The sequence below is a fragment of the Narcine bancroftii genome, chromosome 7 (assembly GCF_036971445.1).
Source record: "Narcine bancroftii isolate sNarBan1 chromosome 7, sNarBan1.hap1, whole genome shotgun sequence".
Lineage (NCBI taxonomy): Eukaryota > Metazoa > Chordata > Chondrichthyes > Torpediniformes > Narcinidae > Narcine > Narcine bancroftii.
The window spans coordinates 180,344,744-180,372,669 of NC_091475.1; the positions used below are offsets into that span (position 1 = coordinate 180,344,744).

At 39.6% G+C, this 27,926-nt stretch overlaps 1 protein-coding gene across 8 annotated transcripts; it reads left to right on the forward strand.

The window, feature by feature from the left end:
* The first annotated feature begins 8 nt into the window (after positions 1-8).
* uspl1 (ubiquitin specific peptidase like 1) lies at positions 9-27,881 on the forward strand. 8 transcript variants are annotated; one of them, XM_069891560.1, is made up of 12 exons: positions 9-212; positions 3,741-3,782; positions 6,105-6,177; positions 8,566-8,737; positions 9,231-9,359; positions 9,642-10,266; positions 11,116-11,169; positions 14,936-15,049; positions 18,220-18,349; positions 20,251-20,376; positions 20,446-20,606; positions 25,603-27,881. In XM_069891560.1, exons 4-12 carry the CDS (start codon positions 8,612-8,614, stop codon positions 27,579-27,581), a joined length of 3,444 nt encoding a protein of 1,147 aa, XP_069747661.1. In that variant the 5' UTR covers positions 9-212; positions 3,741-3,782; positions 6,105-6,177; positions 8,566-8,611; the 3' UTR covers positions 27,582-27,881. The 8 variants fall into 8 exon arrangements, with proteins under 8 accessions (XP_069747661.1, XP_069747668.1, XP_069747664.1 ...); XM_069891567.1 differs by having other exon boundaries at positions 8,566-8,719; XM_069891563.1 differs by having other exon boundaries at positions 6,132-6,177.
* The last annotated feature ends 45 nt before the right edge of the window (positions 27,882-27,926 follow it).

The window sequence follows — 27,926 nt, forward strand, 5'->3', positions numbered from 1 at the left end:
CACCGGAAGTTCGGGGCTGAGGCGCGGTGGAAGCTGCGAGAAGCCGGTTCGGAAGCGTGCGGTGCGGTGATGGATGTGAGCTTGGAGCCGCGTGAGCGATAACGGCAGCGTCTCGCGGCAGGGGGAAGGTCATGGCCGGTTGCACGTGAACCATCGGGCACGAGGTCCGCGGCGGCGGCTCCCCTCCCTCGGCGGCGGCGCCCCGACTCTGGGTGAGTGCGAGCCGCGGACGCCGCAATCTGTGTTTGAACAGGGCGACGTGCTGGAGGAGGTCCGCCGGGCTTTTTTAGCGTCGGAGATGGATTGCCGCCGTTTCTTCAGAGTGACCCAGAAGCAGGACATCGCAGAAATTTAAAGATGTTGGATTAAACGAGGCACATTCGCCCTTTCGAGGGAGAGGCAGCGGGGGGAAGGGAGGTTAATGAAAGCCAGACACGTCTATTAATGCCACCCGGTTGAAGGGGACCTCATTGGAAGATGAAGCGTTGTTCCTCCTAATTGAGGGTGGTCTCAGTCTGACCGTGCATGAGACCAGGGGCAGGCATGTCAGCAAGGGGATGGGGACTCGAAATGGGTGGCAAAAGTTGAACATGAAAATCTATAGGCACTGTGGTTGAAGTGAAAACACCATGCTGGAGAAACTCAGCAGGCCAAACAGTGTCCTCAAAAATACATAACTGATGTTACAGGCTTGGGCCCTCCGTCAAGGAATGGGGAAATGTCAGCGGGCGTCTGAACAAAAGAGTAGAGGGTGAGGTGTGGTCGCCAAGGCTGGAGGTGATGGGTGGAGAAGGGAGGGACGGGACAAATGATCAGGGAGAGGAGGGATGGCGAGGTGAATAGAGTGGGAAGAGGGAGGAAAACTGGAAAGAGGGAAGAGAAGAACAGGTGAGCAGAAACTGGAAAAGTTGGCGTGAATGCCATCCGGCAGGAGAGTGCCCAGATGGAAAATTGGGTGTTCCTCCAATTTGCAGGTGGTCTTGGTGAGATAGTATTTAAGGCTGTGGACAGATATGGGAGTGTCACACAGAACTTAAATGGTTGGTTCCTGGGAGGTCTTTGTCACTGGTGCGGATGGAGGGAAGGTGCTCAGAGAAGCGATCTCCCAATCTGTGCCCAGCCTCTCCGGTGTCGAGAAGGCCACAAAGGGAGCACCGGATGCAGTAAATCAATCCTGTGGATACACAAGTGAAGTGTTGCTTCACTTGAAAGGCCTGTTTGGGGCCCCCGGACTGTGGTGAGGGAGGAGGTGTGGCACATCCTGCAGGCACAGGGGAAGGGCAATTGGTGGGGAGGGATAAGGGCATGAGACCATCACAAAGGGAGTGGTCCTTATGGCAGGCAGAGAGGGGTAGTGGGATCCTGTTGTAAGTGCCAGAAATTCTGGAGCATAATGTCTTGGATATGGAGGCTGGTGGGATGGTAGGTACAGCGTGGTAACAGACCATTTGGCCCACGAGTCCTTGACGCCCAATTAACCTACAACCCCCGGTATGTTTCAAACAGTGGGAGGAAACTGGAGCCCCTGTGGGAAAACCCATGCAGGCACAGGGAGAATGTACAAACTCCTTACCGACAGCACGGGATTATGTTTTGCATCTGGGGGCAGTGGGGCCATGGCAGATGAGCGAGAAATGCAGTTGAGGTGATGGTGGAAGAAGGCAGTCGTTTTGGAAGATCTAGACTGGAAGACCTCATCTTTTGAAACAGGTGAGGCAGAGATGGAGAAATTAAGAGAAGAGGATAGAATCCTTGCAGAGGACAGGGTTTGAGGAAGTATAGTCAAGGTAGTTGTGGGAGTAGGTGGGTTTATAATATGTCAGTAGATAGCCTGTCCCCCCGAGATGGAGACAGAGATCCAGGAAGGGGAGAGTGTTGTCAGAGATTGACTAGGTGAGTTTGAGATTGGGGTGGATGAAGTTGACAAGCTCATCGCAGGTACATTAGACAGCCCTGATGTAGTCGTCTATATACTGTAGTAAGAGTTGAGGCATCTTGTTTGTGTAGACTTGCAGCATGGATTGCTCCACAAGGCCCTCAAGCAAGCAGGTTTAGCTGGAACCCATGTGGGTACCCATGACTACTCCTTTCATTTGGTGGAAATGATTCAAGTTAAAGTTAATTGAAATGAATGGCCACTGGGAGATCAATGCCATTGCAACGGACAGAGCTGAGGTGCTCAACAAAGTGATCTACCAGTCTGTGTCCAGTTCCTCTGATGTAGAGGAGATCACAATGAGAGCACCGGATGCAGTAGATGACCCCTGCAGATTTGCAAGTGAAATGTTGCTTCATTTGAAATGACTGCCCCCGAAATGCTGAGAGGGGTGGTGTGGGCACAAGTTGATCATCTCCTGCAGTCATAGGGGTAGGTCCCAAGGGGTCAGTTGGTGGGGAGGTAGGAGTGGACAAGGAAGTCACTGAGGGGACAGTGGGGGAGAGAGAGGAATATGACTAGTGGTGGGATCAAGTTGTAAGTGGCGGAGGAGGGTGTGTTGGATGTGGAGGATGGTGGGGTGGTAGGTGAAGACAAGAGGAATCCTGTCCTTGTTGCACGTGGGGGTGGATAGAGCCAGTGCAGATATGTCAGTAATGGAGGATATGCAGGTTGAGCTCCGTTGATGGTTGTAAAGGGAAAGCCATGTTTGAAGAAGGAGGACATCTCTGATCTTGGGTATGAATGGGTTGGAGGAATTGAGAGAATGGAATCCTTATAGAGACGGAGGAATTGATCCCAATTGTCACCTTGGGTGTCTTTCACAAAGGGAAAGCCATGTTTGAAGAAGGAGGACATCTCTGATCTTGGGTGTGAATGGGTTGGAGGAATTGAGAGAATGGAATCCTTATAGAGACGGAGGAATTGATCCCAATTGTCACCTTGGGTGTCTTTCACAGAGACTGCTCCCTCCATGACTCCCTTGTCCACTCCTTCCAACCACCCCCCCCCCCCCCCTCCAAAACCCAATTCCCTGTGACTGCAAGAGATTCTCCACTTGCACCTCACCACCATTCAGGGGCCCAAACAATCCATCCAAGTGAAACAACATTTCAGTTGTTAAAGTGCAGGGGGTCATCCATTAGTGCTCCTGATGTGGTCTCCTCTACAGCGGAGAGACTGGACACAGACTGGGAGATCGCTTTGTTGAGAACCTTGGCTCTGTTCGTCGCAATGACATGAATCTCCCAGTGCCTACCCATTTCAATTCCCCATCCCATTTCTCTTGCTGACGTGTCTGTCCGTGGTTTCACGCGCTGCCAGACTGAGACCACCCACAAATTGGAGGTAAAACACCTCATCTTCTGACTGAGTATTCTCCAACCAAATGGCATTAATACACTTACCTGGCTTTGGTTAAACTCATCTTCTCCCCCTCAACCTCTATCCCCTTCACCTTCCCCCAGCTCTGTCTCTCCCTTCCGTCTCCTTTCGCACAAATTCTTACCCCATCTCTTATCCCTTATCATATCCAATTAACACATTTTGTTGGTCAAGATTCCCAGCCAGCATTGTCTGAATTCTGAGACTTTGAGATTTCCTGCTTCTGGCATATTCCTTGAAGAACGGCTCCGGTCTGAAATATCTTTGCCTTCTATGGACGTTGAAAAGACCGGCTGAGTTCCTCCAGAATTTTGGTGTGGTTTTACTGCAATCAGGTGTCTGCAGACTTTCATGCAATGTGTGTTTGAATTCACGTCCGTGTGGGGCTGGTAGTTTAGAATGTGTTGCTTGGCTTTCATAGGTAGTCCCTTTAATTCCAGATGCCTTGAGACAGACACTTCAGGTAAGTTGACATTTTGAGTTGTCACCTATTCTGGGGAACCTCGCTTTGTCACAAACCTTTGATTAAACCCTCATTCAAATGACTGCATCAGTGTTTGTAGTACAAAAGTGTATTTGGGCTAGGTTTCTGCTTGGTAGTGTGCAATGGGTTTTAACTTTCTATTTATGGCTTTTGAATAATTCTGTTCAGGATCCTCAGTAATTGAGAGATCCTGTGAGTTTTTTTAAATCACTTGTTTTTATTTCAAATAAAAATTAACTATGGATTCTTTCTAAACTCGAGATCTGAAACTGGTGATTCATTCACTCATACAGGCATGGGAAACCAGAATTCCCTCCTGTAACCTTTCTCTGTGCTTACATGTGTTCTGTTGGAAAGATTTAGAAATAAAGACTTTTAATGTCCAAAGTGGCTCTGGAGTTCTTGGGGATGGCCTATGTTTTTCTATTTTTACCTCACCTGTTGTTGGTAAACTCAGTACAATGACTAAAAGTGATATATTCTTGGAAACTCTTTTAAAAAATGAAAACAAATTACAGTAAAGTTTCGATTATCAGGCACCGACAGAGATTGCAGAATATGTAAATTTTCCGTTCGAGATTCACTCTTCCAATGCATAACTAATACACTGTTTAAAAGACAATGCAACATGTAATTTGGAAAAATTAAATATTGTAATCTTTAATTATATTAAGTTCACTTTAATCAAGTAATTACTATAACTTACAAATTTTAAATTCAAATCCTGGTCTCTGGCACCATACAGTATTGTGCTAGCTGCTGCGCTTATTGTGCTGCTGTCATAATTAACTCCCACTCCCCATTACTAATATACTTGATACTATTAAAAATAAAGACTCTTACTAGGTTGAGATAGGGAGACATTTTGGGAGAGTCACCTCTGTGGCGAGCAGCATTGGTCAGCTCTTCATCCTGGGTGCTGCCCTTTCATTCCTACGTAACTTTATTCAAACAGCTTCTGCGAGCGAGGTACAACTCGGGTGCTTTGATGGTTGAATGTTTGCTCCCATATTCACGAGAGCAACACAACTTACCTCCACACAAGTGACCCAATCAGGCCCTTGGCTCACCTTCTTCACACTGACAACCCAACTCACTTGCGCGCAAGTGGCCCGGAGAGGCACTCTGCACGCCTTCCTCAAGCTGACGACTCATTTCACTTCCACGTATGTGACCCAGTCAGCTCTCGGCTCACCTTCCTCACGCTGACAGCCCGTCTCACCTCCACACAAGTGGCAACAGTGAAAAGAATGTATGCGGATGGAGGGACATTGCTCATTCAGCGGGGCAAACCTGCGCGTGTCCAACGAAGTCTCAATGCTCCTGTCCAGCCTTAATTGTTTCCTCTTTTGTTTATTTCCTTTTCTTTTGCCAATTGTTTTAGTTTCCAGTTGATTGAATTCCAGTTAATGGGGATTTTGCTGTCTATGGCTTTCATTCAGAAAGGTTAATTCTCCAGATTTCAAAATGCTAATAGATTTGCAAGGTGCATTTAAAATTTCATTTTAAAAAGTTTAATTTCTGTCTAGATTCAGTTAAATTTCACATGACTCACAGCTTCATCACTTGTATTTTGAAAATCACTGACTTCTGGATTTTGTTATTGATGTTGATTTTGTTAGGGATTTTCTTTGGTTATTCTATAAAGATATCAACATTATATACAATTACAAAATATAATTACTTTCTCATGGCCTGTTTAATTGGATGAAATTCCTTGTTTTCAGTTAGTTTATTTCCTTAGAAGTGTAAAGTAGACAAATATTCTGTCAGCCATGTCAATCAACTAATTTTTGCTCTGAAATAAATGGGAAAGGTTAACCTCATTCTGGAAATTCAGTTAAAAGGAACTTTGAAGAAACTTCTTTTTTTTTATTGATTAAGTTTGTATTTCTAGTGTAAGGGTGTTCAAAAGCCCTGCATGTTTTTTTTAAATTTCAAAATTATTGGCCCTTGGGGGTAAAATTCAATGTGCCAACTCTTTGAGATGGCTCAATGGTTTGTCCCTCTACTTAATTAGAAATAAAAGTAATTGAAGTTATAAAGAAAATCAACAAAAATGACAATGTACAATTTCCAATAATATGTTCATTTATGGCATACTTTGCAGCAAATTGTGAGGGAGGGAGTGAATTTCAAAAGATGGATGCTTGAGAATGCAAAATCCTGCAATATAATTTTTTTAGAGTATTGTCTGGGTATTTCTGTATCATGTAACCTTTTTTTGTTTCTCAAAGTGCATACAATTATTTTTTAAAGTTGAGTTGTTTAGTTGTTACTTGATACCTGGTCTAACTGTAGGAGCATTATTTACCACTACGACTGCAGATGAATGAAATTAGGATGCAGATGACAGATTATTGAATTTCTTGCGGTGAGTGATTTTTAAAACAGTTTTGAAGATGTTAATTGCAATTGTTTAATTATTTTAGTGAAATACTTGCAAAATTTAGTATGCTTGAGATAGAACAACTGATTTCAATTTGAGTCAAAATCCTAGTTAAGACTGCAGGAAATGAGGATTTATTCATAATTTGGGATTTTGTTCTGTTTTAAAAAGTGTTATGCCTTACTAAATTTACAAAAAGTCATTTTTGGTTTAACGTGGAATCACAATACTGGAGAAACTCAGCAGGTCAATGTACTTCAAATTAGTTAAGATAAAGAAGTTTGGCCTGATGTTGTCAAACTGGCTAAAGGAACAGCAATTCAGTGTTCACAATACAAACACAATTTACTGGAGGAACTCAGTGGTTCAAACAGTAGACTGTCTAAGGAAAAAAAGAATAGTCAATGTTTTGAACCAAAACTTTATAAAGATTGAGGAAGTGCAGAAGCCAATGTAAATAGGACGGGTGGAACAGGAGCCCCATAAGAAATGAGTTGATCAGGTATAGGTGAAACATGATAGGCAGAGGCCTCTGTACTTCATTTCCTCACTTCTGATAGAATTTCATCTTGAAACTCATGAGAGTTACGATTAGGGGTTTTCTCTCTGATGCTGCCTGACCTGCTGAGTTCTTCCAGTAGATTGCGTTTGGATTCAGATTCCAACATCTGCAGTCTCCTCTATCAACAATTCAATGTTACCCATTTGTTTAGCAAGGTTTTAAGTGACTCTTTATGGTGTTGCACTCTCCATATTATTTTTTTCATTTCTAATTTCTGTGGATTGAAGAACTTTGTCTAATTTTTTTTGTGAAATTTGTGCCATTGAGTTCAATTTGGATATATTTTTACATTTCATTGAACTCTAATTTTTCTCAATTTTGATTCTGGATCTGCACCCCCTTGCATAATGTTGCCCTTTTTCTTTTGCATGATTCAGTGTCAAATTCTACTTGTCAAATAATGTAGAAACATTTTGGATTTTTAAATTTAAGTCTAATGTGTTCAATGGAAATTTATTTTCATTTCATGAAAATTGTAGAAAACCATATAATTATACCATGTTGTAGTTTAGGTGATGACCAATTTGTCTGTTGTCCTGACCTTGGCTCAATTAACTTTTCAAAATTGTTCAGGGAATCTACTTCTATTGGCTTTTTAGGAGGAACTCTAGATCTAGGGTAAGCAATCTTTCCCCCACCTTAAGTATTCCCTATGCCATAAGTGATCTGTGATTGGTAAGGCATTACTTTTAGTGGTACCATACAAGTCTGATTATCTGAAATCGGATTCTCCAAAATCTGCATTTACCTGAAATATTTTTGGAGCTGAACTGACCGGGACGCTGGGCATCCAGTGGCAGTGGGGACCTCAGACTCCCAGCACGATCAGGGCTTCAGTGGGGAGATGTTGGTGATTGGGGGTGGCCAGCATTTTTTTGGTGATATTTAAATAGTATCTTAATGCTTAAAAAGCCTTACCTTGTTGTTTATTGTTGTTTAAACACTGTTACAAGTGATTTACTGTTGCTACTGGGCTGTTTTTAAAACAAAAAAAATGACCAATTCTCCAAAACAAGTTTATCTGAACTAGGCCTGGTCTATACCATTCCAGATAATCAGAGTTGTACTGTATGTGTGTGGGAAGAGAAGGTTGAGAGCCACTGCTCTTGACCCAATTGTTACTAAATATTTGGTTGAGAAAATTTGTCATTAGCCCATTTCCTTTGGAGTTATAAAACCGTGCACATAATGAGTCAATGAGGTACGATTAAAACGGTGGTTTTCAAACTTTTTCTTTCCACTCACATACTACCTTAAGCAATCCATTACTAGTTGTGAGGCACTTATGGCATAGGGAATACTAAAGGTGGAATGTGATTTTAAAAAAAGGTTGCCCACCCCACTCTAGATCTTGGCAATGGTGCAAAAGTATGGTAGTTCTGCTCCTAACCTCTCTTGGTACTGTTTAAGTCTTGACCTCTAGTTACTCAACATGGTGCTAGTTTTTTCACTACAAAATTTATGGGCCGCCTCTCAAATTTATCTGGGTTCCTAATTTTCCTAACTTTTCATGGCTGGTATTGATGGTAAGTATGATGTTCAGATGGGGGCATGCTGTATATCAAGTGACAAATTAAGGAAGGTTAATATTAAAGGACTATTACAGGAATAAAGATTATTTATTACTATCATCTACTACAATCAATGTATTGTCAAACCAAATTACTCATTTTTAATTTGTACTCGGTGTGTTCAGTGTTGCAGCTGTTTGCATTTTTAAAATATATTAAGTTTGTTCCATTTACATTTGTCAAAATATTTAAATAATTTTTAATATACTCTAACGATATCTTTGACTTGTATTTTGACAGCTTTATCTAAGAAGTTCCTGATTATGTACTTCAAATCACCGGTGAGATGGTAAAGGTTAGCCTTTGGCCCAGAATGATGGATAAACAGAAGACCAAGACTGGTTTGCCACTGAGTGGTCCAGGCACTGATATAACTGTGTCTTCCATCCATACGGTGGGGTATTTGGGAAAAGTCAGTAAAACTGTTTATTCCTCTCTAGACTGTGCAAAGTTCTAAATTTTATTCCATTTCAAATTATTTTTAATCTTATTATTTCTGGAAAAGATCAAAAGTGGAACATTCTAAACTCAGTGACACGGAAATCTTGCACAGAGTGCTATGGCGAAAGATTTTTCTGATGTGAAAACATGGTAAAAGGAAATAATCCTCTGAGTAATTATTGAAAAATGTTCGAGAGCACATCTAAGTTTTGCTTTCAATGAGAACCAGACCATGAAAATAAACTTGCAATTACCAATTTTTTTTTTGTCTGCACATCTTAAAATTGCAATTGTATGCTTCATGTTGGTGTGCCTAAGATGAAAAATATCATACTTAATGGATTGGTTTCTATTTGGTTATGAATTGATGGCATAAGACAGATTTCACTTTTAGTTTTTCTACAAAAAACTTGATTGTAAACAATATAGTTTCTCTTGACACTACTTTTTGTTTCCATGTGCAGTTTTCTCAAAGTGCTTCACTCAATCTTCAGGAATATTGTCCAGTTTGTGCAGCAAAAGGGAAAAAACAAACTCTATGCAAATATTGTATAAGCTTTGAAGAGTCTATTTTCCTTTGTGAAAATCCACGGGTATTGTATATCATTGTATTTCATTTTTTGTGGGGAGTTGAGCTAGAAATTTTTGCATATTGTTAAGATGCTATTAATCTTGCATATCAAGTTAATTTGCCATCAAATTAAAGTCGGATTTATTATTTAGTACTGGTAATTGCATCTACATTTGCAATTCCTTTCTATGATTACATTTATTTACAATTGTAGATCAATAGAGTAATTATTTTACATCTATATAACAATATTAACTGATCTAACATTTTTTGTTGCAATGAAGTTGTTTTTTTTTCTTCATAGTGTTTCTTTCCTTTGGGATGTAAGCCATTGAATGAAATCATAATTTCGTCTATTTCACCAAAACCTCTATCGTTGATTTATGGATCAAAGAACATATTTGAATCGAATTTGCTGGTTCAACCATGCAAACCGAATATAAAACGTCAAAAAATTTTAAACTGTAATACCAAAGGTACTTGGGATTGTTTCAGTGATCTATCCAAGGAGGCTGCAATTGAGAATACTAGCTTAAAGAGAATTGATCATTTTGTTTCTTGTTCAAAAAATGGAAGCAGTCATGAGGCAGTTGATTCTACTGATGCAAGGAATATCGTTGTCACAAAAGAACCAATTTCTGAGGCTAATGGTCAATTATGTGGCAAAAGGAAGGAGCCATCCACTGAAGCTGAATATACTGAATTGGAAGTTCCTAAAGAGGAATGGTGCATGGAACAAATTCTTCAGTGGAAGAACGCGTCTGCTCTCTGCTGGCTAGACTGCATATTAACAGTTTTGGTCCACTTGAAAGTTATTCGAAATGCCATAACCAATCTAGAAACAGAAGTGGAATCTCCTTTTAAGAAATTATGCACTGGATATGATCAGGCTTGTGCACTACTTTATAACAGCCAATGTTACAAAACAGGTAAAAACTGATAATGAACTTCAGTGTTCTGCTGTAGTCCACAATCATTTCCACTTGTATTTTGTTCACCATTTGCTTTGAAACACCAATCATAACCAAGGAAAACCTGTCCCTCTCATACCAAAGAAAGCCTAAGTCTTTAGAACAAACTTTTTTGGGAAGTTGAGAAATTTTCAATAAAGTTTTGAATATACTTGATTTATTAATAGTAAGCGAAAGCCTGAACTACAATAGAATGTTAAATCTATCCAATGAAATGCACTTTGAAGTATTAGAAATTCAGAAAAACTCAAGTTAGAATGTTGTAGAGTAAAGCTTACATTGGTACATGATTTTCAGCAATTATTTGCCAAACCATAGATGATCTTGACAAAATTTAATGGCCTTGTGTCAAGACAAAAACTTGCAGAATATTTTAATTTTTAAGCCCTTTTGACAATTATTTTTAATCTATATTCTTTGGTTTCTGAACTTCGAACCAAAAGAGAACAGTTTCTCTACTTGTTTGATCTAGGCTGCTCATTATTCCATCACATTGCAGTTTAATCTTTCAAGTCCAAAGGAAATAGTCTCAGCTTCTCCACACTTTCCTCAAGCCCCTTTTCCACTAACATCCCAGTTAATTGGCCATGCAGTATCCCAGGATGGGAAGCTGTTTATGCTATTTCCACTGAACGCAATCATCCCCAGGGATCGGAGAATCTACCTTCGACTGGAATGAATCGAAGTTCTTTTTCTACTGGTTTAATCAGCATGCCGGCATCAGCTGACGCTGGGAATATGAGTAGGGATTGAGGCTGTCAATCCCCGGTGTGATTTGTCACTGGTGTGCTACTTGTTTTTCCACAGGATCGTTAACCAGTTTATTCCTGGGACAAGATGCCAGTGGAACAGGGGGTTCAGGTACTCATTCCTGGAGCAATTTTGGTTAATCTCTGTAGATCATTATATCTATTCTCAGGTGCAGCAACTAGTACTGGATACTTACTCCATTTAGGAATCAGAGACTTCCATATGCTTTTTGCCACTGTTTTCTCAAACCATCCTACCATATTTGAAGATTTACGCGCACATGTAAATGTACCTATTTTAGAATAGAATACTACATTGCTTTTCCTTAATCTTACGACCAGCATATCACTTCATGCGTTAATGTGTTTTGATTTTGCTACCTGTATCTATTCATTTCAGCAACCTTTCTTTGACAGTGCTTTTTCAGTGAACACTATGATTCTAAATTTTGTGGTTTTGTAAATTTTTTAACTGTTCTTATCCAACCAAATCCAAACCAATAACATCTAGCCAAAAAAAGGAAAATCCATGCATAGGAAACATCACAATCCAGACTGAGTGCTGTTCATTGCCAAAGTGGAGGAGGATGTCAAAGTTTGTTTTCCTATGAACCCATTTCCCCTCAACATCTCTGGTCCCAACCAATTCATTCATCAGGGATATCTAATCTTTGTCTCTAGAGTTCAGTTCCAACTCTTTTGTAGCTTTGGAGTTTTGGTTTTATTGAACAGAGTCTATTCTCGCCTGCCTTTAGCACCATCTGCCTTCACCTTGCTGAAGTTCTCATGTTGAAGATTTTAAGTTAATTTTTATTTTCAAATATGTACCAATGGGAATGCACACACAGCATACCTGTCCCAAGCCTGTAATAGATTTTTTTTCCTTTGCCAAATTTGGTCTCACTAAATTTGTGTGGATCATCCTGATGGCTCTTTTTCTCATCTACTCTATCTGCAACTCACTGAATAGGTTAGCAACCAATAATTACCACAAGTCTGGTGTTGACCATATTTCATTTCACCCTACTTGATATTACTGCATTCCATGCTTAGTTTATTTGGGTTCTACCTGGCTCAGTTCTGATTTAAAAAATTTTCTATGTCATTACTTCGGAGATGTCTTCCTCTGGTTCTCAATCAGCTAAGTTTAATTTGCTGTAATTTTTCTTTCCTTTGGACAGGAGAACTAGGAAATAAGAAATTAAAAATGCTGAAATACTCTGCAATTCAGACATCATCTGCAGAAAGGAACAGGATAATTTTTTCTGGTCAATTACCTTTGATCAAAACTTGGAAAATTTCTGAACAAATGAGAATTGTGGAGAAAATGGAAGGAATATTTGAGATTGTATGGGGACAATGAGGCAGAATAATATGTGCTGGTGCCTGTTGGAAAGAGATTGTTGGCTTGGATTTGGGTCACGAGGAACACCTTGCTGGAACTGCAGGGATTAAAATTGCAATTGCTGGAAAGATTAAGTTTGAATCCTGAAATTGTCAGAAGATAGAGTAGCATCTAAGGGAAAGATGTGTTAATACTAAAGGACCATTTCAGAACTGGCCATACATGATGCAGATTGAAAAGAGTCACTAACTGAATTTGTTCAAATTAAGGGCTGTAATATTATTTGGAATAATGAAATCTTCAAACTTGCACTAGTTTTTGTTGAAATAGTAAGGGGCTAAAGATGGTGAATCTCAAATATAGATGCCAGAGTGGGAAAAGGATGGAGATTTATATTGCACCAGTCTATATCTTGCATTAATTGTATTGGTCATGCAGTCCTGACATAAATCAGACCAGTTCTCATTACCAATACTAATATTTAAGTCTGATTCCCATCTTTGTTTTGATTTATATAACTCTATCTTTGGAGGGCCCAATTGAAGTAAGGAATACATTGCAGATGTAAACTTCCTTGTCTTCCCTTTTTGAATCAGAATCTCCATTTCACTGCACTCTGGTCACATCATGGTCGGCCCTAAATCATCTCTGATAAAAGCTCTTCATTGAAAGTTGCAGAAGATTGTATTATTAAGAATATTATATTTATTTTTTAACTGTTTAATTGACATTAGTTACCCATGCAGATAACAATCCTCCACATACCTGATTCCTTTACGGGATCATATATGTAGAATTTTATTAACCATTGTTAAAGAAATTAATCTATTCTGAGTCATGGGCATTTTTGAAGATATTTTTCCTTTTGATCCCATTAAATTACACAATTTGTACCAAATATTCAAAATATACTTTGTTAAAAGTGCTTCCTTTCCACCAGGAATGGATTAAGTATTCCATTGAGATCTTCTGCTACTCTGTCCAACTTTGTGCAGTTCAATTTCCACTCAAGAAGGCTTGTCTCTTCTGTCAAAGAAGGAAGTGACAAATTTCATCTGGGCTGCCCAATAGTAATATTTAAAATTTGGGAGTTGCAAAGCCCCCCTCCCCAACATGGTATTTCCAATTTAATTTTTCCATGGAGCCTCTGGTTAACTTGCCTTTCCAATGAAACTTCCTAACTAACTTATTCAAATTTTGGAAAAACTTCTGTGGTTAATGGTATTGGAAGAGTCTGAAAGATGTATATGCAGAAATATTCTGTATTAATTTTAATAGTTAACTCCTGATCAAAGTTATTGAAAAAGTTATCCATTTATTTAAATCTTCCTCGATTTTTTTAAGCAAGGGGAGGTGATTCATTTCATACATTTTTTAAGTCATTATTTGTTTTGATCCCCAAATACTTACTCCCATTCTTTGGCCATCTAAATTGCATATTTCTTTGACAATTTGTATAATCCCCATCAATTAATGGCATAATCTCACTCTTATCTCAATTTATTTTATACCGAAAAACCCTCCCATAATCTTCCAGTTATAACTGCAACCTTTACAAAGAAATTTCCAATTCTGTCAGATATATTAATGCATTGTCTGCAAACAAACTAATCTCATTCATTTTGGTCAACCCTGAACCATTTTATGCCTGGATCCTGTCAAATAATTTCTGCCAAAGGTTCTATAGCTAATACAAAAAGAAGAGATAATGGACATCCTTGTCTGCTAGATCTGGACAGTGGGAATGTGGGAGGTACAACTCTGGACTTAGGTTCATTATATAGGGCTCAAATCCATTTTATAAAATTTTGACAATCTCAAAGAAATATTAATAAAATGATTACTTGTCCCAATTGGTTTCTCCAAATTTGGATTTAGTTGAGCAGATGGAACTAAATACGTCTTTTACTCAATTAGAGATAGAGAAAACATTGAATTCATTGCATGTTAATACATGTTAATAGATCTCCTGGTAAGGATGGTTTTCCACAGGAAATTTTATAAAGAATTTAAGGATTTGTTAATGCCTCTCTTTATGGAGGTATTGAGTCAAACGGTTGGATCACATATCTTAGCCGGATTCTTTCTCAACAGCAATAATAACAATTAGTCCCAAAAAAGATAGGGATCCATTGAAACAGTCATCATATAGGCCAATTTCCTTGCCAAAGATTTGGCAAACCGATTGGCAAAATTTTTGTCAAAATTGATAAATAAGGATCAAACAGGATTTGTTATGAAAAGCCAATAACCAGACAATGTAACAAGATTGCTTAGTACAATTTATTTGGCCCAGAAAATAGGTGATTTAAGTGTGGCTGTTGCCTTGGATGTGAAAAAGGCTTTTGATAGATTGGAGTGGATTTTTTTTATTTAAAGTACTGAAGAAATTCAGATTTTCTTGTTTTACTCCATGAAATTGTGCTTATTTTGTTTTTAGTTCAACAATGGATTTTATTAATTTTAGGTGGATCAATTGACATCAATCAATTTGTGTATTCTTTCTTAAATTCATTATTTTTTAAATTTGCAGATGGTGATTTGAAGAAGATCCCTCCTCAGTTGCTTGCTCAGATAGAATTAATACTGAACAATGTCCGGGAGAACTTCTTCAAGTTGCTTCAACCAAAGCTCCGATGTGAATTGGGTAAATAAATAATCTAGGTTCAATCGGCCAGATAGCTTACTTGTGCTCCTATTTCTTATGATTTAATTTAATAAAAGTTCCTTCTGTTTTTTTTTGAAAGTCTGTTACATGATGGCTTACAAATGGTGCTGCACTGGAAATAATTTGAGTAGCAGGGATAATATCCTTTTACTATGTAAAACATGCAAAGGAGTAGAAACTGTTGCTGCAGCCAAGCCAAGCCAGACTAATATTTGTCTGGGATTGTCTTCCCTTTCTGTCTTTTCCCAATTTAATACTATCCCATTTTAATGTTGTGGAGTGGTTTCTCTGGTGAGAATTTCAACTTTGTAGGCTACTTGCCGAGAAAGGAACATTGGAAATGGGTGGAGCAGCATCCCATGTGTAAATTAGCACAGGGTCAATAAGATTAGAAAATTTAATGCATGGCTAAAAATGGTGTGGGAGATAAGGGTTTGAATTGATCGGACATTGGAACCAGTACTTGGCAAGGAGGGAGCTGTTTCAATGAACAGCACCTGAACCATCCTGGGATAAGATCTTAGTGAGTCTTGCATCAAGGGCTGTGGGTGATGCTTTAACCTAAATAGCTGGTGGATTCAATAAATTGAAAACGTATGAAGAAAGGAGAGCACAGGAGAAGTCTCCAGAATAAAAATACTGTTCAGAAAAGGATAACAATTTAACCTCTGGTAATATTGAGTCAAATATGACAAAGAAGGATGGTGAATACAGGACTGAAGGTGTTGCTTTCAGTATACTAAACAAGGTAGATGAGCTTAAAGCTCAGAAATTTGCAGATAACGTGGACACAACTGAGAACTGGAAGATCACAGCTGGAAGTTAAACATTCAAGGATAACGTATCCTACTGAATAGATAGGCAGATGGGCAGAGGGTGGGTGTCTTGGTTAAAAAATGAAATCAGTCTTTAACAAAATGGACATGTAAACATTGCTTCCCTTTTCCTATCAATGCATCCCTTGCCTTAATCTCTATTTCTTGTATTTCTGCCCTGGCTCCTCCTCCCCCACAGATGTAACAAGATAAGGGCTCTCCTCATCTTCACCGACCACCCCACCAGTCGCTGGATCCAACATATAATTTTCTGCCGTCAACAATGCAATCTTATCCCATCTTCTCGGCCCCTCTCCACTTTCCGTGGGAAATAGTCCCTCCATGACTCCCGCATCTGCTACCCCTTCCCACTAATCACCCCCTGGAATTTATGACTACAAGAAGTGCTATTGGGGAATGCCTTATGAAGAAAGGTTGACAGAGCTAGGGTTTTTCTCTGGAGGAAGGAAGAATGAGCAGTGACTTAATTGAGATACAAGATAATGAGAGGCATAGATAGGATGGACACCCAGCACTTTTTCTTGGAGTGAGAAAGTCTGTTTGAGGTGAGTGGAGGAAAATTTGGGAGAGATGACAGAAGTAGGTTTTTACAGTAGTGCATGCCTGGACTACACTGCTGATGGTTTTGCTGGAGACTGGTACAATACAGACATTTAAAAGGCTTAGGGAGGCACCTGAGTGTAAGAAAAATAGAGGGCTAGATGTCTGAGGTTGAGAAAGATTAATTAGATTGTTGTGGATTTGGTTTACATGGATCAGCGCAACATTATAGACTGAAGGGCTTGTGCTGTGCTTTAATGTTCTACCTTAAGCTCATTCCTTACCTCCTTTCCGGGGGCCCCAAACAGTCCTTCCAAGCGGAGCACTGCTGCACCCAAGGATTTTTGTCAGGGTCATTTATTGTATCTGATACTCTTAGTGCACCAGCCTTGACATCGGGGAAAGTGGACACAGATGGGGGGATTGCTTCATTGCACACCTTCACTCTCTCTGCTGCAACAGTAAGGATCTCCCAGTGGCCAACCACTTGCCACCCTGACACGTCTGTCCATAGCCTTGTGTACTGTTAGTTTGTGTCCACTTGTAAATTGGAGGAACAATACCTTGTATTCTCTCAGTGGTTTCCAACCAAGCGGCATCAATATCGACTTCTCCAATTTCTAGTAGCCCTCTCCCCATTCTCATTTTCACTTGTTCCTTTGAATTCCTTCCTCTAGCTCCCCAGCCCCTTCCCTTCCTTTCTCTTATCAGAGAGCATCTTTCTCCACCCTCTGCCCCCTTCCCCATCACCTCAACTCTTTTTATTCCCCCCTCACCTGCTATTCTGTTTCCCCCCCCCCATCTTATTTGGGCATCTGCCTTATTTTTGGCATACTTGAAGGGCTCAGGCCTGAAATATCCACTGCCCATGCTTTTGGTGGTTACTGCATGGCTTGCTGCATTCCTCTGGCATTTTTGTGCACTGCACTAGTTCACCAGCATCTGCAGACTTGTTTACCTTCTCGTAATTAATTACTCCAGTCATTTCGTCCACTTCAGCTGTGGTAATACTGATGCTACCAGTGCTCCCATTATTCCTTTGACCAAAGTTAGATAACTCAATCCAGGCCTGCAACCTAAAGTGGGATAATTAGAAATGTCTGCCTGGGTATGTAGTTGCAAGTATAAAAACCTCAAAGTATTTGTGTCTTGTTCTCGTTATTTAGCCATTTCTTTTCCTTTACCCAAATTCATTTTTACAGAAGTGATGTAGATAAAGAAATGACCATAGATTTAATTTTGTCACATCGATAAAGTTCTTTCTGTTTAGTTATTGATATTCATACTTTTACGGAATTCCTGTTGTAACCAGCAAAAAGTCTTCACTATTTACTATTTCTGGATATTGATTATAAAATGTATGGAGACCAAGGTCCAGTGGATGTTTTAAAAATACTATTACTCTATTTTGGATCTAACTGTTGACCATTTGTTGTGGAAATTAACTGAGCAATCCTGTTGTTAGTAAATTGAAAATGTTCTATCTCATCTTTTAATAATCATGTTCATACTGATTTTAGCTATTGTAATAATGCAGACTAATTATTCAGTTGTTGCCTTGTTCTGGACATCATTTTGTACAGGTCTATAGTTAAATACTGAACCACTTGCAAGATCAGTCTGACAACTTCATTATTTTTCTTTCCTCCTGTGCACTATTTCTGATCTGTTCCAAATAAATAAGACATTAAAACTGTTTTTCCTAATATACAGCTACTTCATGAAATAGCATGTGAGGAGCAAAAAAAGACATTGTTTTAATGTCTTTTTCAGGTAAACCTGATAGCCCAGTCTTTGCTTTTCCACTTCTTCTAAAGCAGGACTGCAATATTGAGAAGTTCTTCATGCAGTCATATATTTGGAGTTTTGAATGTAATAAGTGTGGCTACAAATACGATAAAAGGTAAGTATTTTTTAAATGTTTATAATCAATTTCTGTGTTACTGTTTGTGCAATATTATATTGCAAAAAAGATAATTACTGGAGGTATACCCTGCTTTACGAATACCTGAATTACAAAAATTAGCTTTTATGAAGAAAGCTGTATTCACTTTTATGAGAGGATTTGAATGGGTTTTCGCTTTTACGAAAATAACCTTCAATGGGTCTTCACTTTATGCCATTTTGGCTTATGAAAGGTTTCGTAGGAACATTCTAGTTTCATAAAGCAGGGTATACCTGTTAATACATTCTGACAGAAGCAATGTCCTCAGAATGACAGGGGCAAGATAACACCAAATATTGGACTTTGTTTACATTAGTTATTTGTATATCAGAACGATATCTCATCTTTTCGTGTTCTGGGAAGCAGTCCCATTTTTGGATTGTGATGAAATGAACAATATCATAATCAATCCAAAAATGTAAGTGTTGAAAACCGAGTATTGAACATTCTCAATTGAAAGAAATGCCAGTGAATCATTGCTTCACCTGGAAGGACTATTTAGGTTTGTGAAAGGCAGAAAGGAAATGGAGATTAGAATAGACTTGTCATTCCTGCGATTATTTTCAAAAATACTGTTGAAAGCAAAGTGGCTGTAGGTAAAGATGAAAGAGAGGACAGGGAAGTTGAGGTGAAAATCATCTCTTTAGAATGATGAAAGGAGAGAAGATGTGCCTCTTTGTGATAAGCTTTTGAGCATGAAGCCTAGTGAAGTGAAAAAAGAGCGCCTTGCTCTGGGTGAAGGGATGAAAATACAAGTGTAGGAAGCAGATAGACACATCAATACTTCAGTCAGCTATGGTAGAGCAAAAGTTACAATTAAGAAGGAGTTCTCAGACATTTGTGTGGCAAGTCTCTGCCAGAACAGATGTGGCAGTACTAAAAACTGGGAGAATAGAATGATTGAGTATAATGTGCCAATGCCCCTAGCACAGTAACAAAATAGCAAATACCCTCTGAGGACTGACTATTTTGGTTTAAGACCTGCCATGCCAATCCAATTTGTTGTATTCCACTTGACATTGAATTTTGAATCTGGTATTCACGTTCTGTATTTTACAAAGTGACAGGCATGGATTAAATATTAATGTAGAGATATAGAAGACGAAAGTAATGATTGGAAGAATGTGTTGAGCAAAAATGCCCTCTGATCTGAACAAAGTGAATATTTGCAGCCCAGGGCATTTAAGAGACTCTGAGACAGGCACATGAATGGAAGAAAAATAGAGCATTACGGGATAGGGAGGGTTTAGTCTAGTGGTTTTTGAACTTTTTCTTTCCACTCACCACTTTAAGCAATCCCTATGCCATAGGTGCTCTGTGATTAGTAAAGGACTACATATTGCTACGGAAATATTTTGCTTGAGAAAAATTGTCATTGGCCCATTTCCTTTGGAGTTATGAAACCGTACACATAACGAGTCAATTTTGTATGATTAAAATAGGTTTTTAAATTTTTTCTTTCCACTCACATCCCACTTTAAGTGATCCCTTACTAATCTAAGAGTACCAATGACATAGGGATTACATAAGATGGGATGTGAGTGGAAAGAAAAAGTTTGAAAACCACTGGTTATACTGTACAATATTGTACAGTATAAATATTTCCTTTTTGGAACATGACTTATTTTAAATTGTAGAATTTATTAAAAAGATGAACTGCTGGAAGAACTTGACTCAAAATATTAACCATCTCAATCTCCACGGATTCTGCTTTGACTGGTGAGTTCTTCCAGCAGCTTGTATTTTGCTCCATATTCTAGCATTGGTCTCTTAGTAGGATAATCTCAGGTGACAGAGACTAGATATTTGTACTGAATAGAAGTTATAATGTTTTGTTTATGGTGGGTTTTCCTTCATAGGTGTTCAAATACCCTGACTACATTTACAAAAGTATGTTCAGATTGGCATCCTCTGAATGCTGTTCATAAATCACCCTGCAACAAATGTCAAGATAAAGATCAAAGGAGGAGAATGCTTTTTGAACGGTAGGTACTCTTGTTCATAAATATATTGCATTTACATTTTTGAAACCTAATTATAACTTGTTCTCCTAGGATTTCTTCAATATACATGCTACATTTTGTGGATGGTCTACCATCTTTAGACTTGGATGCCTTCAAATTTGACTTTCAAGGCAACTTGTACAAAATTTGCACCATAATCCAGTATTTGGAGAAAATGAAGCACTTTGTCACTTGGATTCAGAATTCTGATGGTATGTTTTATTTTCTGGTTTGGCTTCAATGTTTTGAATATTGGCTTTCTGGAGAATCATTGATGATGATCTTTGTTTTGAAATGAGCAGACTGACAAGCAAGTGCTAATTTATTAGCAATTTATGAAAAAATGCAATAAAATTCTATTGATTACTATTTGACTTCTCACTCAAGTTTTGCAAGTGCCCAAGAGTCATGAACATCTGACTCTCCTTCCCAGAAAAGAGAAGTACACATCTGATGTGCAAAATGGGTGTAGATTTAATGCTGGAATCTAGAGAACTCAGCGGGTTAATATTTTTGGTTGGAACCCTCTGGCTTGCAACATTGACCATGCTCTTTCTCTCACTTGTTCATCCAGCAGATGGTTTGTTGCTCAAGATTCTAGCATCTGCACTCTCCTGATTGACAACTCCAGCAAGGTGTCATCATATTCTCTTTGATGAGACTTCTGTGGCCCATTCTCACTTCTCTTGCCTTGTGGCTTCAGTTTTGAAGGGTTCTAATGTGAAATATTGACCATTCTTTGTCACCCATTGCTGCTCATCCTCGCTGAGTTCCTTCCGCAGGTTGTTTGTAGCTACAGACTTCAATATTTGTGGTGGAATCACTGCTCTGAACATTTAAACTGGAGTTAACTTTCATCACAAACCTCTCCCTTCACCCATACCCTGCAAACCCTCCTCAACCACTTTTTCCCAACTTTATTCTAAAGGTAACATCTAGTTTTAAATTGTATGGTTTCTTCTGGACTAATCACTTAATATATCCCAATATTAAAATTGCTTTTTAAATTGATATCAGGGGCAATTTTAAAAGTAAGCAATACTCGTAGCATATAATTTTCTCCTTCTTTGTGCTTGTATTCAGTGAAATAAGAGAAAATTTGAGGTGAAAGGGTCACTTTTGTGGTAAGCTTTTATTCTGAGCAACATTCTTGTATATCAAAAGTTAACCTGATCATCTTTTAAGTCTAGATGTTGAATGATCTCAAAAGCTATATATAAAAATTGCTCCCACATTGCAGTTGGAGGCCTATGACTAGTGGTGTTCCTTGGGGATCAATGTTGAATCCATTGTTTGTCATCTACATTGAATGATCTAGAATTTTAGATGATATTTTGATTCGGCAAGTTTTCAGATGACACAAATATTGGAGGTGGTGTGGACATGAGAAAGGCTTTCAAACCTTGCAGAGGTGTCTAGACCAACTGGAAAATGGTCTTTAAAAAAAAAGGCAAATGGAATTTAATAAAGACAAATGTAAGGTGTTGCATTTTGGAAAGACAAACCAAGGAAGGGCAGACATGGATGGTAAATGGTAGGGCACTAACATATCTGGGAATACAGATACATAATTCCCTGTAAGTGATGTCAAGGTAGATGGGTTTTTAAAGAGCGCTTTTGGCATTTTGGCCTTCATAAATCAAAATATTGAGTATAGGATTGAAGTGCCAGTTAATGAAGTAGACAAAGACGATGAGGTCAAACAATAATCATGGCTTTTATTAGCAGAAAATCATGGTACAATAATGAAAGATAATAGGTGCATACACCGTTATACCCAAGGGGAGTGTCCTTAACAGTAGCGAACACTCCAGTGTTATGGGATGACCAGGCATGGTGAGCCGATGGACGTGTCACACATTAGGGTGTTGTCGCAGTCTGGCAGACTGATGTTCTGAAAGCCTGGTTCTCATCATTGTCCTTAAGCGCTTGCACCAGCTCAGAGTAGTTCAAACCTGTGTGGACAATGCCTAAATTGTGGGCCTGGAGAGGGCATCTGCAATGACGTTGTCCTTATCGGAGAGGTGGTGAATGGTGGTGGTGAGTTCCGAGATGTATGCTAAGTGGTGCTGTTGTGTGCTGACCGGGGATCGGAGACCTTGGAAAATGCATAAGTGAGGGGCTTGTGGTCCATAAATACTTGAAGGTCCTGCCCTCCAGGAAATACCAAAAATGTCTGACAGCGAGGTAAAGGGCTAGGAGTTTTCAGTGGAATGCACTGTACTTTAGCTCGAGGGTGCACAAATGCCAGCTGAAAAAGCCTTTGGCACCATGTGTTGCGGGGAGGCCCATGGGCTGTCTGACCTTTGGACTATTCCCAGCTTTTCCATCCATTTGAATTCTTTGGCTAGTTGCAGCTTGTCTGGGGAAGCCTGCTGGCCTTGGCATGGAGGGGCGGCCCTTGCTATACTGCTGCTCCTCGTGCGTGGCATGATGGATGAGAACTGAGGCCTGAGGATGAACAGGAATTCATCCTGTACTTTCTGTGGGGGCGGTGACAGTGGCCACACTTTGGGTCAGCGCACTGGCTGCTGTGAGCTGGACGATTTGGACGTTTAAGTGTGCATCAGGCGTTTTGCTTTCAGGTCTATCAGCAGGCTGTGAGCTCGGAGGAAATCTGCGCTGAGGAGTGGTTTCTCCACTGTGGCAAGTGTGAAGTTCCATTGAAAGGCATAACGGTACACACCGCTTGCCAAAGGTCCTAATGGCGGTGTAGTTAGCCGCTCGGAGAGTTGGTCCGCGGGAGCGCGTTCAGGTCTCCAAAGGTATTGGCAGGTTGATGCTTAGTTTGTCTCCTGTGTCAACAAGGAACCGCCTGCCTGTGATTTTGTCCGTGACGTGCAGTATTCTGTTGGTGTGGCCAGCCACTGTAGCCATTAGTGGCAGCTGGCCTGGGCATTTCCCAGAAATACGTGGGGCTGTTTGCATTTGTGTGCTTCTGCCCGCCTCGGGTGCCTCAGTTGGTCTGCGGGGCCGTAACTGCTCCCTGCTCATTTGGGGTTTGGTCTGCTGCTCTGTCTGGGGACGCATCAACTGATGTATGGTGGTTTTGTTTTCTTGTTAAGTGCACCATAGAATGTCTGCTCCCACTGTGACCTTGCGGGGATCTCTGAAATCCACATCCGCTAACAGCAGCTGGATGTCGTCTGGCATCCGCTCTCAGAACGCCCGCTCAAACATGAGGCAAGGCTTGTGGTATTTCATCCATCAGGGCGGATGGTGTTCTGTCCCCCAGGCCATCCAGGTGCATTAGCCTGGCTGCTCTCTGGCATCTGGAGAGGCCATAGGTGCTAATCAACAGCGCCTTTAACGCGGCGTGTTTACATTCCTATGGTGGGTTTTGCATGAGGTCGTCCACTCTGGTGTGGTTTCTTGGTCCAGGGAGTTGACAACATGGTAGTACTTGGTGGAGTCTGAGGTAATTTGTTTTATCTGGAACTGTGCTTTAGCTTGCCATAACCAGGTGCTTGGGTGAAACGTCCAGAAAGTTGGAAGTTTGAGGGCGACTGCACTGACTGCTACAGCGTTCATGGTGTTGAGTCCAGAGTCTTCTGGACTCGTCGGGGTCACCAAATGTAGCGGCAGCTACTTGGAGTTGAAAGAACGAGACCAGCACTCCGTTGGTGTGTCTGCACTCCAGTTTTTTTTAAACTTTTTAAGGCTGCCATTAAGTCCCACCCGCGCACCGGAGGTAATGTCATGCCGCAGCTCTTTGCGCATGTGGACCCAACCGACGGAAAAGACGCTTCCAGTAGTGCCATCTTGACACGGCTGCTCTGCTCTACCTTAGCAACACATTCCAGGCACTCACCACTCTATGTTGAGAAAAAAAAACCCTGCCTTTGATATTTCCCCTAAATATTCTTCCATTCATCTAAAACAGATATCCTCTGATATTTACTATTGTTGCTTCAGGAAAAAGATGCTAGTTGTCCACCCTATCGATGCCTCTCATAATCTTGTTTACATATCTGTCACCTCTCATACTTTGTCACTCCTAAAGGAAAGTCCTAGCTTTGTCAACCTTGCTTCATGTGATACGTTCTTCAATCCAGGCAGCATCCTGGTAAATCTCAGCACGGTTGGCATAACTGTTAGTGCAACGCCTTTACAGCACCAGCAGTCGGGACCAGGGTCGAATCCCATGCTGCCTGTAAGGAGTCTAAGTTCTCCCATGTCTGCGTGGGTTTTCTCTGGGGACTCCGGTTTTCTCCCACCATTCAAAATGTACCAGGGGTATAGGTTAATGGGGTGTAAATTGGGTCGCAAGGACTCATGGGTCAAAATAGCCTGTTACCGTGCTGTATGTCTAAATTTAAAAAAATTTAATCTTCTCTAAAGCATCTGCATCCTTCCTGTAATGAGGTGACCAGAACTGAGCGCAGATTCTCTGTGTGGTCGAACTGGAGTCTTAGAGAGCTACAACATTACCTCACTGCTTTTGAACTCAATTTCCAAGCTAATGAAGGCTTGTTAAACACTGTCAACTTGCACAGCCACATTGAGGGGTGTATGGGCTTAGATTCCAAGATTTCCTGTTCCTCGAAGGTATTAAGAATCTTGCTATTATTAACCACATACTTTATCTTCAAACTTGACCTTGCACAGCACATCACTTCACTCTGTCTTTATCCTATTGTAATCTGACATCCTTCGATATTAACCATTTTCCTCTAACCATGGTGTCCTCTGCAAACTTAGTGACCACACCCCCCCCCCCATCTTCTTGCTCAAATCATTTATAAAAATCACAAAGAGCAGGTGTCCCAAAACCGATCCTGTAGAATGCCACTAGTCACTGATTTTCAGGTAGAATATACCTGCCTGCAGGAAAATCAATTCCAAATCCAAGCAGGCAAAGTTCCATGAATCCCATGCCTTTGACTTCCAGAATGAACCTACCAGGGGGACTTGTTATAACCATATCCACCACATCCACTACCCTACCTTCATCAATTTCTTTTGTCTTCCCATAATATAGATCATTTTCCCACAAATTTGCCTGATGGCAAACTGTATTTTAGTGCCTATAAATGGAAATTATCTCAAGGTGTGGAGTAATATTGTCTGGTTTAATATTTATTGCATTTTCAAAGGTAGTATTAATCATTTTAGTCAATTAATTTCCAATGGTCTGGTGAAGTTGAATCATTTTTTAAACTAAGATTAGTTTGGCATTTAAAGTTTTATTTCGATCTGATCCTTCAGGTTCATGGCTTCAGTGTGATGATTTGCATGGTTCCAGTTGTGTTAGACATTCAACATTAGAAGTTCCTGCACACGAAGCTCATATTATCATATGGGAAAACAGCAATTTTGAAGAAGCAATTTGGAACAAGGATGTCATTCTACATGATCATTCTTCATCTGAAACTTGTCCTAATGCTCCATCCATAAATAGTGAGTGCACTTCTTCTGATGTACAACCTCTCAGTGGAACTTTGTTGTCCAATTCTATTCAGTTTAGTACAGGGGAGAAACCAATACTCAGTTTAATTAAAGAAATTCCCACACCAAATGTAGAGCGTGTAAAGGAAAACAATATAAAGGGAACCTTGAATGATAATTTACGTTCAGAACCCGATGATGCAATTATGACGCTGAATCTTGTTGAGATTAAAGTGGACAATGAAGGGAACCCATTGCAAAATATTGAGCTCATACCGGATACTCAGCAGTTACAAAATTCACCACAGATGACTATTGACCATAATATCTCTGTCTATCCGTGTACTGATGCCAATGGACAATGGCATCAAATTCCTCAGTCAGTCGTAAAATCTGATATGGCTCAAAAGCATATGTTACAGTCTGAAATGCCATCGAGTTCATCCAGATCCTTGCACCTTAAAGACATTGGTGTACCTGATAATCAGTCAAAAATATTACAAAAGGAATCCACTGTAAAAAATTTAACAGTGAATATGACTACATGTCAAGTCGAAGAAATGAATATCTCAACTGAATGTTCAGAAACCCCTCCAAAATCTGATCAAATACAAAAGGGAGATGGCAATAAAATCTCAGCATCTCCGATTTTGAAAACACCTGCTGCAAATAAGTCATCGGCTGATATTAATCGATCTTCAGTTGCTAAACGAAGCTTCGCTGTAGGGTGGGGAAAGAATCTGTTAAATCGTCATCTTTCAATATTGACCACCAATGAACCTAGAACAACTATAAATGAAGTTGGGATTCCTCAAAGGAGTGGTTTGTTGAGAATGACGAAGTCAAAGCATCCTGTAAAGGAGCATTTTGATGGGTTCAAAAGCAAAAACTTTTCAAAATCTGCACAAAAGACGATCAAAAATCTGTCTGTATCTCCGGATCCAAATGTCACCTGTGTGCAGAATAACCATCTTCAACAGCGCAGTAATATAAAGGAAAACGGCAAAGAATTGTTATCCAAGAAAGTATCTTTGCATTCCTATTCTTTTAATAAAACATATCTCCCCAATTCATCAAATGTTGGTAATCCCTTGTTGAGTGAGACAGGGACTTGTAATATAAACCATCTGAGTTCAGTCCCAGTTGATAGAACAGAACTGAATAATATCGATTACAAAGCTCAAAAGCTCCGCCTTAAGTTACTCAAAAAACTTCAAACAAAAAAAAATCAATTGGCGTCACTTGACCAGCTAATGAAGACTAATCAATGTGGTGAATCTATCAGTCCTGATCAATCATTAAATCTTGTAAATAATAATGGAGGCATGGTATACGATGATATTTTGAATGAACTTTTGTGTCAGTCTGGAGTTGAAGAGAATGAATCTGTTTGTACCAGCTCTGGTACTTCATTGAACAGTAACCCAAGCCATGAAGAATTACTTGCAGAACTGTTCACTCAAACCACAGCCGCTACATTTGACTCTATGAAGCACGATGATTTGAAACTTTATAAAATGCCAACAAATGGAAGCGTAGCAAATGGTAAACTGACTAAAGATGACTGCATATCTTCAGTGACTGCTAAGAATGACCTTGCATCACCTACATCAGTTTTCAATATTCAGCAGGCTCCTAAAAATGAATTCATCAGCTTAACTAATATCCATGCTTCATCTTTTGAGAGTCCTATTAAGAATGATGATGTTTTGGTAGATTTATTGTCCATTTCAACTCTTAACTCTTTATCAGAACATGAATTGCCCAACTTTGATGAAAATCTTTTTGAAAACTGCTAAGAAAGAAAATGTGGTTTAAATGAGATTATTGCTGCTTTTGTAACGTAAGTGATATATGCCCAGTCATGCTTGGGAAAAAGGTTGTTTCATCCTTTGGAAATTTTGATGTGTGTATGTTTACTTTCTCGGGCACTGCTATTTCATGATCGTTTCACTGTACTTTGCAGCATCTAATGCTTGTAAATGCAATACATGTGTGGACATCGACTTGAACTACTAATTAAGAAAATACTTTAGCAAACATTCTGTTTTGACACACTGTTCATTATTATTTACATGAATAAATTTATTTTTTGAATATTTAAGTGCAATTTATCAATTTTATTTCTGAACAAATTATTTTTA